We start from the raw sequence: 14,662 nt of genomic DNA on the forward strand, positions 1-14,662 counted from the left end.
ATACATAAAAAGTAACCATAAAATTATTCGTAAAAACATCGAATATCCATAAAGTATCCATAAAATCTGTCACTGTTTACATCCATCAATCAAACATGTTATCACAATCCGTCTTGGTAATTTGTAGGTAATTTTTTTTCCCTTAATAGAAATAGGCACCCACACTTTTTAGAACCTGTCAACCTCAATCGTTCCCTCTTGATCTTCTTGTTGTCTCTATAATAACCACTTCTTTTACAGGCAAGTGTAAGTCTTAGTTTTCTGTCATTGCCTCCCGCATCTGATGTCTTTATAACAATGACAAATCCAGTTTTCTGCCCAACGTCAAAAGCCCATTTAATTAATGTTTCACAACTACGAAAAATCTAAAGATAATAAATACATTTATACGTCAAATTATTAATAAAATTCAATACAAATTAAAAATAAGAATAAATTGTATTCATAAAAATTTTATAAAAAAAAATACTTAACAAACATTGTCTGTAATGAATTCATGACTAGAGTTCACTAATATTGCAATACTTGCGTTGTTGCAATGAGTATAAGTATAATCCTTCCACGCAAAAAAATAAAAAATATAAAAAAATGAAACTAAAAATACACATGGTAATGAAAAGCCGAACAAATTAAAAAAATTCAGTTTGGGTTTAACGAAAATGTATCTTTTATTCGGTAATTGGTTACCAGACTTATATTTTTTGTTCGGCAATGTGATGCTGAACTATTTTATTTTGTTCGATTTCGAACCACCGAACGAAAGTCGAACACCAGTCTAGAAAAACGAAACAAAAACCTATCAAATAAATAAAAAAACTCACTATTTCACTTTTTTTATGGTTCTTTACCACCGTTTCTTCATCCATTACTTTCTTTAATAATCAAAATACTATGATTCTCACTTTTTGAAAAGAGATATGTAAGAGAAAAAAAAAATTTTAAAAAGGAAAAAGAGGAGTAGGGATTGAAAACCAAGGAGTGTAAGGAGATAACAAAATATATTTAATTTTAGTGTTTTGTCCTTAAAGGAAATTTCACACATGAAAAAAAAAAACTCGTATGAAGGGTGTAAAGAGATGATATAGTGGTGTAAATAAAATATAATTACGAAAAAACTTATTTCATAATTAACCAAGAATATTTGCGTAATTACGAAAAAATATGTTGCATAATTAACCAAGAATATTTGCATAATTACAATAAAACCTTCCATCAATATATAGGCAAATATTAGTAAATTCTTCAAAATCAAAAGACAAAAATAAAATAAAAAAAAGAGGAACCTCAAATAATTAAACTATTCTTATATATATAATATAAATATATATACTTCAATCCAACCACATATGGTGAATTGCATCAACATCTATATCCTCTCTCCATTTCATGAATAAAAAAATGAATATTTATGATCAATAAAAAAAAAAATTTCACATCAATAAATATTTATTTTGAAATCAAAAGTAATTAAGTGAAAATTTAAAACTTATTTGTTACTAATTTTTGATGATATTAATGTTTTGAAAATCAAACCAGTAAACGAACTGGAAAAGTGATCAAGTGAATGGGTCACTGATTCAACCGTGAGTGAATCAGAATCAAACTATAATGTTATATTTATGTCATAAATAATTTTATAATATATTTGTAAAAAAAATTAAGTTCAAGGAAACAAAAAAAAAAAAAAAAGTATATATATAAAATAAACAAACTAAAACAAATTTATAATACAATTGTTTAAGTATTGAAAGCAACAAATGCATGAATAGCTTGATGATTAGTATTAATGTATTTTACAATACATTGTGAAAGGCTGGAGGTTGAATCTTTCTACCATCAATAATGTTTTGGAATATCGCTGTCAATCTAACGGTTCAGTTCAATGGACGGGCTTGATCCAAATCAAGTTTTGGATACAAATGGTTATGTGAGGGTAATCCGTACCAGAAACTGGGCCGATCAATGAGTCAATCAATCCAGTTTTCAAAAGCATGATTGATATGATACAGATTTATCAAATGAAATAAAAAAAACTCCATTCCATTATAAAATAAAGATATTCAAAATCCTCATAGACTACTGATTTTTTATGATAATTATGGGTGACCAAAAATATATATAGAAACATATTGTTCATCCCAAAGTGATCTTCATTAATAAACTTTGTTTAAAAATATATTTAAATCTAATTTATTTATTTTTTAAAATTAATCTCGAATAAACTTCAATCAAATCGAATACCAACTAATTTCTTAATCTATCTAGTGCATATATGTTTATGAACCCAGTTCAAGCTAAACTTAAAACATTGCTTGAGATGACCTAAATAAGTGCACTTTTATTTTTTTACGAAAAAATGTGCAGAAAAGTAAAACAATGATGTGATGAAAAAAAAAAAAAGATAAATTATTTTTGAATTGCCAAACGTGGCCTTAAACTCTGTTAGAATCTAAGATTTAGATAGAAATTTGTGGAAAGAAATAAATTTAAAAAACAAAACTTTTCTTTCATTTCCTTCACCTCTTGTTTTCCTTTTCCATGATCTGAACACAGCCTAACAAATTTCAAAATGTGTTCTAATTTTACTTGTTTATATTACGAGCCAAATTTTAGCAATGTCATTCAGTTTACAACCCCCACTTGGAGAGGTGTACATATTTAAGGATCTGCACAGGCATTTTGGGGTTCAAATTCCTCCAAACTGGGAAGAAGCATCTTGAAAATCCAAGCCATTTTGGAACCTAGAAGGATTTAGGCCCAGCACCATACATTCGAACTAAAATGAACCCTCAACATTATAGCAACTTGTAATTTTGAATTTTAGGATAACATAGCAATGTACACAATTTTTCTTCAAAGTTGAAGAAACCTTTTTTTTTTTTTTCCTGAACTGTGCCTCGAATGATGAATGGTGTCTGAAAAAATATACTTGCAAAGTGTAGATTCACAACAATCAAACATCATCTTCAACAAATATCTTTCCACAAAAGCTCATCACAAAGTATTAACTTCAAGTTAATATAGGAAGTCCCGATGTTCCATTTCAATCATTCAAAAGTAAAAGGAAAGACGGATGTTCTTCCGTACTAGCTAGTAGCTTCATTGTAGTAGTTCATTTAGCATTTAGTCCAGAATGCTAGTCAGTACATAGATGTGAATTCTTTCAAATCCAGTAGATCTAAGGTGAGAATATTTACCTCAAAACATCAAAACATGTAGTACTGAGCTATTTACTGTTCTCTTTGCTCATGTTTTGGCTCGATTTTAACCAAAAAGCTCTTAGCCTCATCATCAGTAACGTCACTGCTCAGGGAAAGAAATGCAAACAGAAAATAATAAAATGCAGGAATTGATGGGCTAACATGACGAATAGTGTTCTCTATATGGAACCCAGAAGTTGAAAAACCCTTTTGTTTAGTTTAGTTTTCGAAAATTGTTAGTTTTTTCTTTTTCGTGTTTTCACATCTTTAGTGAATTTTTTAAATATTTTAGATTTTTTTTTACTTTCTAGTAGGGGTGAGCAGCGGATATACCTATCTGCCAAAAACGACCGAACCGAACCGATCCGCCGCATTTTGGACAGATGCGTGATGACGAGTGGACGGTTGCGGATTGATTTTCTCCAATCCGCCAATCTGGCGGACGGATGGCGGATTTGAGATTCCTTTAGCCGCAACCGAACCGCCAAACCGCGAACACCCCTAGTAATTTATAAGACTTTGTGTTTTCAGTTTGTTTAAATATTCTGTTTGTGTTTTCAATTAAAAAAGAGTTTAAATATTATGTTGAAAAAAAGTTTTCAACTTGAATATCTTTTTTGAATTGAAAAAAATAAACGTATTATTTATCTATATTTTTTGGTTTTTAAATCTATCTCTAAAAATAATAAATAGAAAATATGATATATGCTGGTTGGTTTTTGTTTTCAAAAACAAATATAGATATAACAATACAGAGACACACAATCTCTACTACCGCTCGGTTCATGGTTTTGGTGATTTGAATCGTTTTTATATTTTAAGCATCACAGATTGTAATACTTTATGTGGATGAGGCATGCTGTGGTTGTAGTATAAGGATGAGGCATGCAGTGATTGTGATATTCTAAAGTTTCAAACTTTCTTACTTTGGATGAAGCATGCAGTGATTGTAATATTTTTTTAAGTCATTGACTATAATACTTTCTTTTTCTTTTTTTGAGGAAGTGCATAAGTTGAATTATGTTGAAAATTTATAAAATTTTAAACCGCCAAACCGATTCGCATCCATCCGCCAAATTGCCAATCCGCTCAATCCACATCCGTCGGATTAGCGGACGGATGCGGATTGATTTTCTCCAATCCGCCAATCTGTTGGACGGGTGGCGGATTGGAGGTTCCGTGGCCGCAACCGACCCGCGCCACCCCTACTTTCTAGATGCACCAAATCCAAAAAAGTTAACTAAAGACATAAAATGTGCTTTTATTTGTTCATATCTTTAGTGAGTTTTTTTTTTCAGATTTTTCCACAAATATTTTACTTTGTAGATACGTGTAGATTAGATGCATCTAGTTTTTTTCATTATTTTAAAATGACTAGAATATGAAAAACAAAAACACGGAAAACAAAAATCTCAAAACAGCTTTTGAGTTTGAAACCGAACAAGATGTGGGTAAAGTAACAACAGCAAACCTGTCTGTGGCTTCATTCTTGGAGATCAAAGTGACCCCTTTGGACGCAAGCAATTCACAGAAGGTGTTAAGGTCTTTCTCCTGGCAAAATTTACAAAGATGGCGCAGGAAATCGTTGAACTGTTTGGGTTCCTGCACAGAAAGACACTTTATCAATTAACCAATCATTGATGCTTCCTGCAAATTTCACCATACAAACATTTCTTGAAAGAACGAAAATCAACAATGTAAGGGTCAGTTTTAACATCAAAGTTCGTTGATATTTTTCTTTGGTATTAACTATGTCATTTTGTCTTAGTAGGCTGGCTGGCCTTTATTTTATTTTTTAATTTTGAGTAAAATTTGATTGAAAAAAGTCACAAAGGGGGTCAAAAGTTTGTTACAAAGAAAAAAGTTTCTTGGAATAATAAAAATAACAATGGTCCAAATTCCAAACCTAAAACCTGTGGGGGAGAGAGAGAAAGCAAAAGGTGGAAGAAGGCATACTTGCTCAAGGATGCAACCCTTGCGCAGAGAAACTAAACATTCCAGCGCCTTCTGATAGGTATCCCCTACAAAAGAGTTCTCCACTAGGTCAAAAGTTTTATTTTTCATCTCCTTAATTGCTTTATTAACCCATTCTGAGTTATCTCTGCGAGACATCATAGCTTCAAAATCTTGAACAGGAGTCAAGTCCCCAATTTTCTCGACTTTGACTGCAGATGTATTTTCTATGGAATTGAAAGCTTCAATTTCATAAGCTCGTTTTCTTGATTTCTTCAGCTGCAAGATTGATCAATTTTAGATCTCAACAGTGGAAGATATTGACAGCCTTAAACAAACACTCTCTCAATCAATCAATCAATTTGGAATGCTTCGAGTAAGTTACCTTAGGATTTTCCTTCAGTTCAAAGCACCTATGAAATTCATCAATGACAAATTTGCACCGAGAAAGAACTTCTGGATCAGGTCTTGTTATCCTCTTGAGAGTTTCATCAAGTGGAGGCACTGGGGCATCTGGATTCTTTGATTTCAACTCAAGGTGACGATAAAAACGCTGACAATATGCAGCACATCATATTAGCTTCAGCCAGAAAGGATATGATCAAAAAAAATTATGGAACAACTATTTAGGAAGAGATGTATGCTGAAAAGATCCTGATCAGCCCCTGCTTACAAAGAAAATGGTGAAGGAAGAGATGGCTTCATCAAAAAGTAATCCATTTTTTCGCTTCTTTTTCACAAAACTCCCACAAGAGAATTATGGAACAAATTTTTGAAAAGAAACCCCAGGGGTCCAGACACAGAACCAGTAGTACAACATGGAAACCTTACCTGCAATTGTCCTCATCAATAGCATGTAACTTAGCTAAGGAAAATATCATAATTTTTTGTACCTCTGAATTTATAATCTGAATAGTATTTATCTATGAAGCATGGACACGGACATAGAGACGGGACACGGTGATTTCAAAAAAATTGAGACACGGACATGGCGGGGGACACGGCAATATTTTTTTATATTTACTATGTAGATTAATATTAAGTTACCAAACAATCAAAATTAATAAAAACTAGCATTAATTCAATATATATATATAAACCATTATATTTAAACAAATTAATAAATTATCCATATTTGGATATGAGTGTTCCTGAGTGTCCCCGGAGTGTCCCCAACAAAAAAAGGAAAATAAAATTAAAGGGACATGCCATTTGGCGTGTCCCAGCCGTGTCCCCGGTGTGTCCATGTCGTGTCCCCGGCGTGCCACCTACAAAAAAAAAAAAAAAAATTAAAGGGACACGCCATTTGGCATGTCCTGTACGTGTCCCCGTCTCCGACACCACTACAGTGCCTGTTTTGAAGTGTCATGCTTCATAGGTATTTATGCATATTCATAAGCAGAATACCTGTCAGATGAGGCAATATGTACAGGACATGGACAATACCCCTGAACCAAATTAAGTTGCAAAACACTGTCACACTATCCCCAAGTCTTACTCATATGCTGTTAAAGGCGATCTCCAGCCCATAAATACCAAATTAGTAAAGATGTTCATTCAGAAACAGGAAATGGCATAAATTGCTCAGGAAAAACCCAAGTCTTACTCATATGCTGTTAAAGGCGATCTCCAGCCCATAAATACCAAATTAGTAAAGATATTCATTCAGAAACAGGAAATGGCATAAATTGCTCAGGAAAAATTTATAGAACAAACACATGCCCAAGCAGGAATTTGTCAAACCCAAGTTGCAAGGAAAATTTTCTCAAGTACCTCCAAAACAGGATTTGGTGTAAATTCGGGCGGCAGTACTTCCTCTTTTCCCTCCGGGGCAAGGTCAAACATTTTTACCAGATTATCTGCTGCCTCCTGTTGTTGTTCATTTGGCTGCCATGAAGAAAAATTGCTGAATGAAGGAAACTGGAACTCTCGAACATCCACAGCAAAAGGAAGTACATTGAAGTAAAATGAATCGGGCTGCCCAGCAAAATAAACAAGAATGCCAATTCAGAAGTCAAGCACACTGACAATTTCAAATAAAGGGTGCGATGAAATTGCAGAGAGAGACTTACAACACTATCTTTTTCAGATACATTAGGAGTCAGTACCCCTATGACTACATTCCCTTGTCCTTGTCTCCATACACAGCGGAGAATCGCTACTTTATTCATTTCCTTCATTGCTCTTACTAAAGCAGAAACTGCAAGAATGGCCTTTGGATTGCCCGGTTCCGCAATGAAGATGGAGACATCTTTCATATAATAGTGTCTTTTGAGCATATTTTATGGACAGTACAGACAAATGAAGTAAAATATTTTTAAATTGTAGATCTATTAACAAACACCAAATTACATGGATACAAGTCAAAGAAGCTGGATTTTACCGCATTATGTTTGAGACATCTGTAAATCCTAGAAGCTTCACGCTCTTCTCTGGTTTGAACTTCACAGCATCCCACTCAGCAGATGAAATAGGAACTACTTGAGGTCCATACTGATAACCCTTAATTCTTTGTTCTGGAGGCACAATTTTACCAGAATCTTCAATACTTTTGTACTCATAATCTACCTTGATTTCATGAGTAGCAAATTTATCTGTTGGAGGTGCTTTATCAGAGTATTTTTTCAGAGTGGGGAACTTCTCTTCGGATGTTTTCTTGTAGACCCATACCTAATAATGATAAAGTTAGCAAACAGACGAATCTCAAAGCTTATTTTTTCATTTTCGTAAATAAATAAACTGTTGCATTAATATCTGCCAAGTTGAAATGGAGGACCATAGAATAGTTAAAACTCAAACACAAGAATATGAAACAAGCATATTTTTGAAGCAAAATATCATTATATTTCATGATATTTCTGTAAGTTGTAGAATGCTCTATCACTCTCACACACATGCTCTCATGCGCATAAATGAAGGGAGGGGGGAAAAAAGCTCTAACAGAATGCAGCATGTGGAATCATCCAGTAAGGTGACACCCCATCGCACCCTTTCTGTCACCCAAATCCAAAGGGGCCATACCTGCAGCAGCAAAGTTCTTCAGCATATAACGAGTTTGAGTCTCTAAAACTGCTATTTTTAGCATGTGTAGCCTCTAGGTCACTTGCTCTAGGCAAAGCAAATACAAGCACCGCGTCTATGCTAGAAACCTGTCCAAGTTATACAGCCATCCACCTAAAGTCCACTTGTCACAGCCCACCAGTACTTGTAAGTAGCCTACATTACACGGAATGAAGATTGTTTCGGTCTGAAGAATAGGAACGTGACATGTCACATGGTATACAATGTAGTACAATAGAGGTAGGCTTGCATTTATAATAAATAAATAAATAAATAAAAACAACGTCCAATTAGTACACATTAATGTGTGTTTGGGAGGGGAAAGATTGGGTACATACACACCTAATCTTTGACATTATTCTACAAACCCAAGGTCATTGGGCCTAGTATTAACCATTGAATCAATAACCCACATATATGTATATATCACGCTAATAGAATTTAAAATACTTTTCACATGTGAGACCAATTTTCTTTTAACAATTAAACATTTAATTAAAAAAATCAACTAATTTTCAAGTTAATAACGTACAAAAATTAAAAAAATTCTATGAGCATTATAGCCAATTTTTTACCTTACATTTTGTCCTACCAAAACTCCACCCTTAAATCTGGATTTTATCCTCCTACGAAAAGAAACGGGGAAATTTTTTGGGATCACTTTAAATACTAAATTTACCGTTTTGGAACAGAAGTTTACTACGTTTCAAAATGTCCATTCCAATACCTAGATCTCTAGGGTGTTAACGTTTTCCGGTAGCACTGCCTTAATTAATTTGAGCAGATTATGATGATGTGCCTAATGCCTATGCAATACCACTACGGCTCCATTCTCGACAAAATAGGATCTTGTAGAACTTTCTTTCACATACAGTTTTCACTGTTCTCTCATCCTCATTCTTAATCAAAATCGATTTTAATCTACTTGCAAAACACGTATCTTCTTCCCTAGCCTGTTCAATTTAGCAGATATTTTACCAAAACAACCTAAAACAATAATTCACATACTGATACTACAAAAGAGTTTTAAGAACTTCATAAATAGGCCTTTGAGCTTATACAATATACAATACATATGAGTTCTCTCTACCCTCCTTGATTGCCTGAAGCTTAAAAATAAATAAAACTGAAAATTTCATACTCCAATTAATTTCTAGGTAATAAAATAAATCCAAATTAACTAATGATTATTGCTAAAGCTTTAATGATGTTCAGAGTTATGAGGCAACGAAATAAGCTACCCCATTAATAAGAAAGTGCACATTTAGCCCTGGAAATGTTGATCCTCAAACTCAGCAACAAATGAGTTTCATGATACAAAAGTTCATAAAAAAAAAAAAATCAAAAATCAAAAACAAGCAATAGCAGGAATTCTTTATTAGAAGATAACAACAGATCATGCCTGGAAGTAGAGGACAATATTGGAATTGTGAAATATGTGTAGAGAAATGGAATAAAGATGAAAGATTCTGCCAGGGCAACCACCATATGCAAATGAAAATATAACAACATATAAACCTCAATATTCAAATATTCAGTGATCTACTCCCAACTGACCAAGGATTAGAAATAAGCAACAAAAGGATGTCTTAGCTTCTTCGGAGGTGCAACAGTTGAAAATGAGAAATTGACTATTAAATTAATCTCTCAATAAAACAGTAGATAAAATTAATGAACAATGCTTGCGGCATTATCTAAAATTTCATTATCACGATGAAACACTACATATAATTTCCAGGCAATAACCTAAGTAGGTATTTTCTACCTAAAAATAAAATAAAATCGAAGTTTCTTTACACTAGCATGTAACACTGGCTTTCCTTACCTTGATCTTCAATTGTGAGCTTATTTCAAGATGACCCCTGTATACTGTGACAGGAGAAATATTCCGAGTTCTAAGTGCCCCTAATAGTGAAGTTGGACTCTCCACATACACTGTTTTTGAAGAGGTTTTCTTCGCAAATATACCTAAAAGAAGATCATTCTCTTCCATCACTCTTTTATTTCCATCCACATTTTGCTTTCCCCTCACAACTATACAATCCATTTTCATGCCATGTGCAGTCATCTGGGTAGCAATGGTGTTGACTTGATCCTCCTTTGTTCCTTCAAATGGATCTTTAATAGGAGAGAGTGCATTTGTAACAAGGCAAAGGCGTTTTTTTCCTTTGTTTGTTGGTCCAAATTTTTTAATTAGCATATCCATCCCCACCACAATGGCATCGAGATCCAATAACTAAGTCAAGGTATCAAGGACTCGAGCATAGGGTGCACATAGTTAAGTAATTCACATCTTAAGGACTACTAAATCGAGTTCACATCATACACTACTTGCCACAATAAAAAATCAAGACATCCTCTCAAAACAAAAACGAAACCTCAAAATGGAAGGTCTAATTGATAAAGCTAACAAAATTAAGCAAATTGCAATCCCATATAGTCATCACATCATTACATATTACGTCCCGTTGCAGATGAGCTCAGTTATATATGATATAAAAAAAGTCGAACCTGTTAAACAGGTTATCAAATAGTTTTTTTGTTGTGCAATCGTCCAAAATGCCCTTATAAGTTGTGTAAATGATAATTTGATTTGTTTGGTAAAACTTAGTCGTTCAAACTTCTATATTTCCATATTAGACATATATGTTGAAATTTTAACTAGTATTTTTCTTACCAACACATCAATTCAAAACTACTTTTTTGAACCTATAATTTAAATAAGATGACTTCTAAGTTTCAACGAACATGCTCAACGTATGGTTGAGTTTGTCCAGAAGAAAACAAGCTACGGTTGGAAAGAGGCCACATCAATGCAAACAAGGCAACCAATTTTTAAGAGCCCAAACCATCTCAGATGGCATTTGTATGAAAATTCAGATGCATGTTAATAAAAAAGTGCTGTTCTCTGGATTTTAACATGCAACGAGAAAAATAAATTACTAGGTGAAATAATTAAGCACACACATAGGATACAATCACCAGCAACAGTTCCTCGAGGAAGTTTCTGTAAAGCTTCAACAACATCTCCATCAACAACTTTGATATGCCGCAACACAACCACATGTTCATATCCACCCACTTCGTTTGTCAGCTCGTTGTCAGTATCTGAGTAGTTCATTAAAAATGTTTGCTTGAGAAAATAATTGGCAATGAAATAGGTTCTTTTATTATGTGTATAATTACAAAAAAACCTGATTAACTCTTTTTTTTATAGAAATTCTTTATTTATTAATTTAAAGACATACCGTCAAAAATCTTAATAAAACTATTTAGGCAATCACTTTATGATTTAGCGTGGCATACAAGAATCAAGAGGCATGCATATATAGAGAGTCTCTGCTAATTTTTTCTCTCTTTTGAAAACCCATTACCGTTAGAAGATAAATACAACAGAAAAGTTCCCATATTATCCTCACTCCATGTCACTGAAAGGCTTCACAATGAGAGCCAAAAAGGATATTCTAGCATCAGATAATTAAATCATAAAGGTAAATTATGCAACACATAAACTGATTATGAAGATCTCAGAAAGTACCTTCAGTTCCAAATAAAACAACTCCTACTTCATCATTTTTGCTGTAAATCAACTGCAGGGATGAAATAGAGAGGACCATTAAAACAAATTTGCAAAGCGAGCTCCATAAATTATCAATAAGGGTCTTGACTTGACACTCATAAAGCCATTCATGTTTATGTAGCCGGTAGCTTTAAAATATTTGCAGCAGAAAATTACTACTGTCAAACTCAAAGAGAAAATTCTGAGAAGAAACAGAAAGCCGCAAGGTCCCCATGCACCAACCCTACCCGCCAAGAAAAGAAAAGAAAGCATAGAAAAAAAGAATGGGGAGAGATGCAAGAAAATAGATGGCGAAAAAAATTCTAAAGTAAAATAGGTACCTTCTTCTGTACCAACATGGAGCAGACTTTTTCAATCTCTGGCAAATTATTATGCATAAATCGACCAACATCAAGCAACAAAACCAAAGCTTCCTGTTAAAAAAAAGAAAAAATATATATACATTTTTAGAAATTGGTATGATGAGCTAATATCTCTCTAATGCTAGAGTAAGAGAGCTACATTCACAAATCTATGAGCTATTTCCCTAGTAAAAATGCCACTTTTTTGGGAGATGTTCCTAATATGCCACGACCTTCCTTGATGGTACAATATCTTTTTCCTGGTAAAATTCCCTTGGTTTTCCTTATTTAGCTAGTCTTATGAGTAGTGCATCTTTTAGCTAACAATTTTTCTTAAAGGCTTATGCAAACGAAAGACTTGAATTATGACCCACAAAAACCTACTTGCACCAATTCCTGAATCTGTTTCCTCAAAGCAAAATAACAATACCAACAGACCAAAGCACACACACATGACACTACATGTATATGTTGAACATCTAACAACATACACATGGTACAAAACAAAGCCCAATGTACTACTCCAAACAAATAGGCCTGGAAGCTGGGGCAGGGGAAGAGAAACACTTGGGCTTCTCAGTAATTTCAAAACACCAATTTTGCAAGTATTCATTATTTAAAAATATACATATTTATATTACAATTTTCATATAATAATAAGATGCTCATAAGATAACAGGCACTTTCCTCTCTCATATCCCTAAACTGATTTATTAGGGATCTTTTCTCTTTTAGTTTTTGTTCCTCACCAATTTCAGAGTAAGTTCGGCACAAAAACAAACCAATTCAACCATGTAATTTCTATAGTGCATACACAAACCTAAGATAAACACTCACCAAAATATGTATATATATGTATATGATGAAACTCTGGAGCACATTCACCAGATGCCGATGGTCATAGCTTAATTGGTTATATAACTAAAGGGCATCTCCAATCCTAGATTCAAACATATATCAAATCTAAATTTGAGAAAAAAATCACTCAAACACCCTCCATTTCTCTTGACCCAAATTTGTACCAAATTGAGTTTTACTCAAACTTCTACCTGAATCAAGGGGACTCAAATGTTTACTCAGAATTTTCAAGGCTATTTTTGTGGGTCTCAAATTTACCGCTCTCTCATTAGTGAAACTCAATACTCCAAATTTATGCTTACATCTGAGTTTGTCCATTAATAAAAAATATGAGTAAAATCTTGGGTTAAGGGCTGGAGATGACCTAACATGATGTAAAACCCTAAACCCTTAAAAAAAAAAAAAAAAAAAAAAAAAAAAAAAAAAGAAGAAGAAGCGCATTAATGATAGGTGCTACAAACTACATACATATGTACAGATATAGTTCAGGAAGCAAAGGCTAGACCAAAAAGTTGAGAAACAAGAAATGGTCATAAGAACATGTTGATTATTGAGAAAAGATTTGTGAATCGCAGAGTATTGAATGAATTGATCGGTAATATGAAACAGAAAAGTGCTTCATATAATTACCTTATTTCGAGCCATTTTGGAGCGAGACACTCAGAGAGAGAGAGAGTGTGACAGAGTGGATTCCAGGAGAAGCCTTTGAAACGTCGCTCCTGTAATGGGGTTTATATATATATAATTGTCACACACACAATTCAAATAAATAGAAATAAAATAAAACATTTATTATATATTGTTCGTTAGTTAAGTGGTAAAAATCTTATTTATTTGACATAAGTTTAAGATTCAAATCCCCTCTCTTCATCTATCTAATCTACTTTTTTTTTTATTTTAAATAAAAAAACAGACACGTGACAGTATAATAAAGGTTTCAACTTTATAATAGTATAGATAAAAGGGTAAATTATAAATATATATACATATATATAGTTAGAAAAATAAATAAATAAAAGGATAAATTATAAATACGAAATTTGCTTAAAATGCATATTAACCCGTCGTTTAAAAAATTATAAATATTTTTTTGTTGTAATTGTTTATTAACAAAATTAATTAAAAAAAAATTAAATTTCTAACTGTATTCCTATATAATAATTAAATTATCTCAATTATTAATTAAAATAAATTTCAAAAATAATTAAAAATTATTAATTAATTTAATTTTTTATCAATAAAGAGGGTCATTTATTATGAAATTACAAACTTCAAAAGGTAAAATATAATTTTTAAAATTACATAAAAAAATTTATATTTCAAATAAATTTCAAAGATATATTTTTAATTTACCCAAAATAAAAATAGAGAGCGATTTGGCTGATGTTTTTTTTCTCCTTCCCGCCTCACAGCTTAATGGACGAATATAGAAGGGATTTTTTTTTTTTTTTTTTTTGAAAAAATCATAAAGTAAGTTTCTTATTGAATAATAAGTCAAAAAATTAATTAACTTTTCAAACCCAATTATTCTTAAAATTTTATATGAAAAATTATTTCTAAACAACTTCTAATGTTAACAAGTACTTGAGTAATTATTTAATATTACAATTTTTGTAAAAGAAAATTTGAAAATAAAAAAAAATAATTTAATAAAAAGTAATTTTCCATTC

The 14,662-nt window shown here is 32.4% G+C and overlaps 1 protein-coding gene across 2 annotated transcripts; it reads right to left on the reverse strand.

Moving 5' to 3' along the window:
- Positions 1-13,758, reverse strand: KU80 (Ku80 family protein). Of its 2 annotated transcripts, XM_028244324.2 has the most exons (13): positions 13,623-13,758; positions 12,114-12,206; positions 11,752-11,803; positions 11,190-11,321; positions 10,039-10,442; positions 7,537-7,823; positions 7,226-7,421; positions 6,927-7,130; positions 5,539-5,706; positions 5,157-5,432; positions 4,672-4,802; positions 3,198-3,303; positions 1-314 (listed from the first exon to the last, which is right to left on the reverse strand). In XM_028244324.2, exons 1-12 carry the CDS (start codon positions 13,635-13,637, stop codon positions 3,231-3,233), a joined length of 2,031 nt encoding a protein of 676 aa, XP_028100125.2. In that variant the 5' UTR covers positions 13,638-13,758; the 3' UTR covers positions 1-314; positions 3,198-3,230. The 2 variants fall into 2 exon arrangements, with proteins under 2 accessions (XP_028100125.2, XP_028100124.2); XM_028244323.2 differs by lacking the exon at positions 1-314 and having other exon boundaries at positions 2,944-3,303.
- Positions 13,759-14,662: the final 904 nt, after the last annotated feature.

This window comes from Camellia sinensis, chromosome 2, assembly GCF_055761805.1.
Source record: "Camellia sinensis isolate YWXY chromosome 2, ASM5576180v1, whole genome shotgun sequence".
Classification (NCBI taxonomy): domain Eukaryota; kingdom Viridiplantae; phylum Streptophyta; class Magnoliopsida; order Ericales; family Theaceae; genus Camellia; species Camellia sinensis.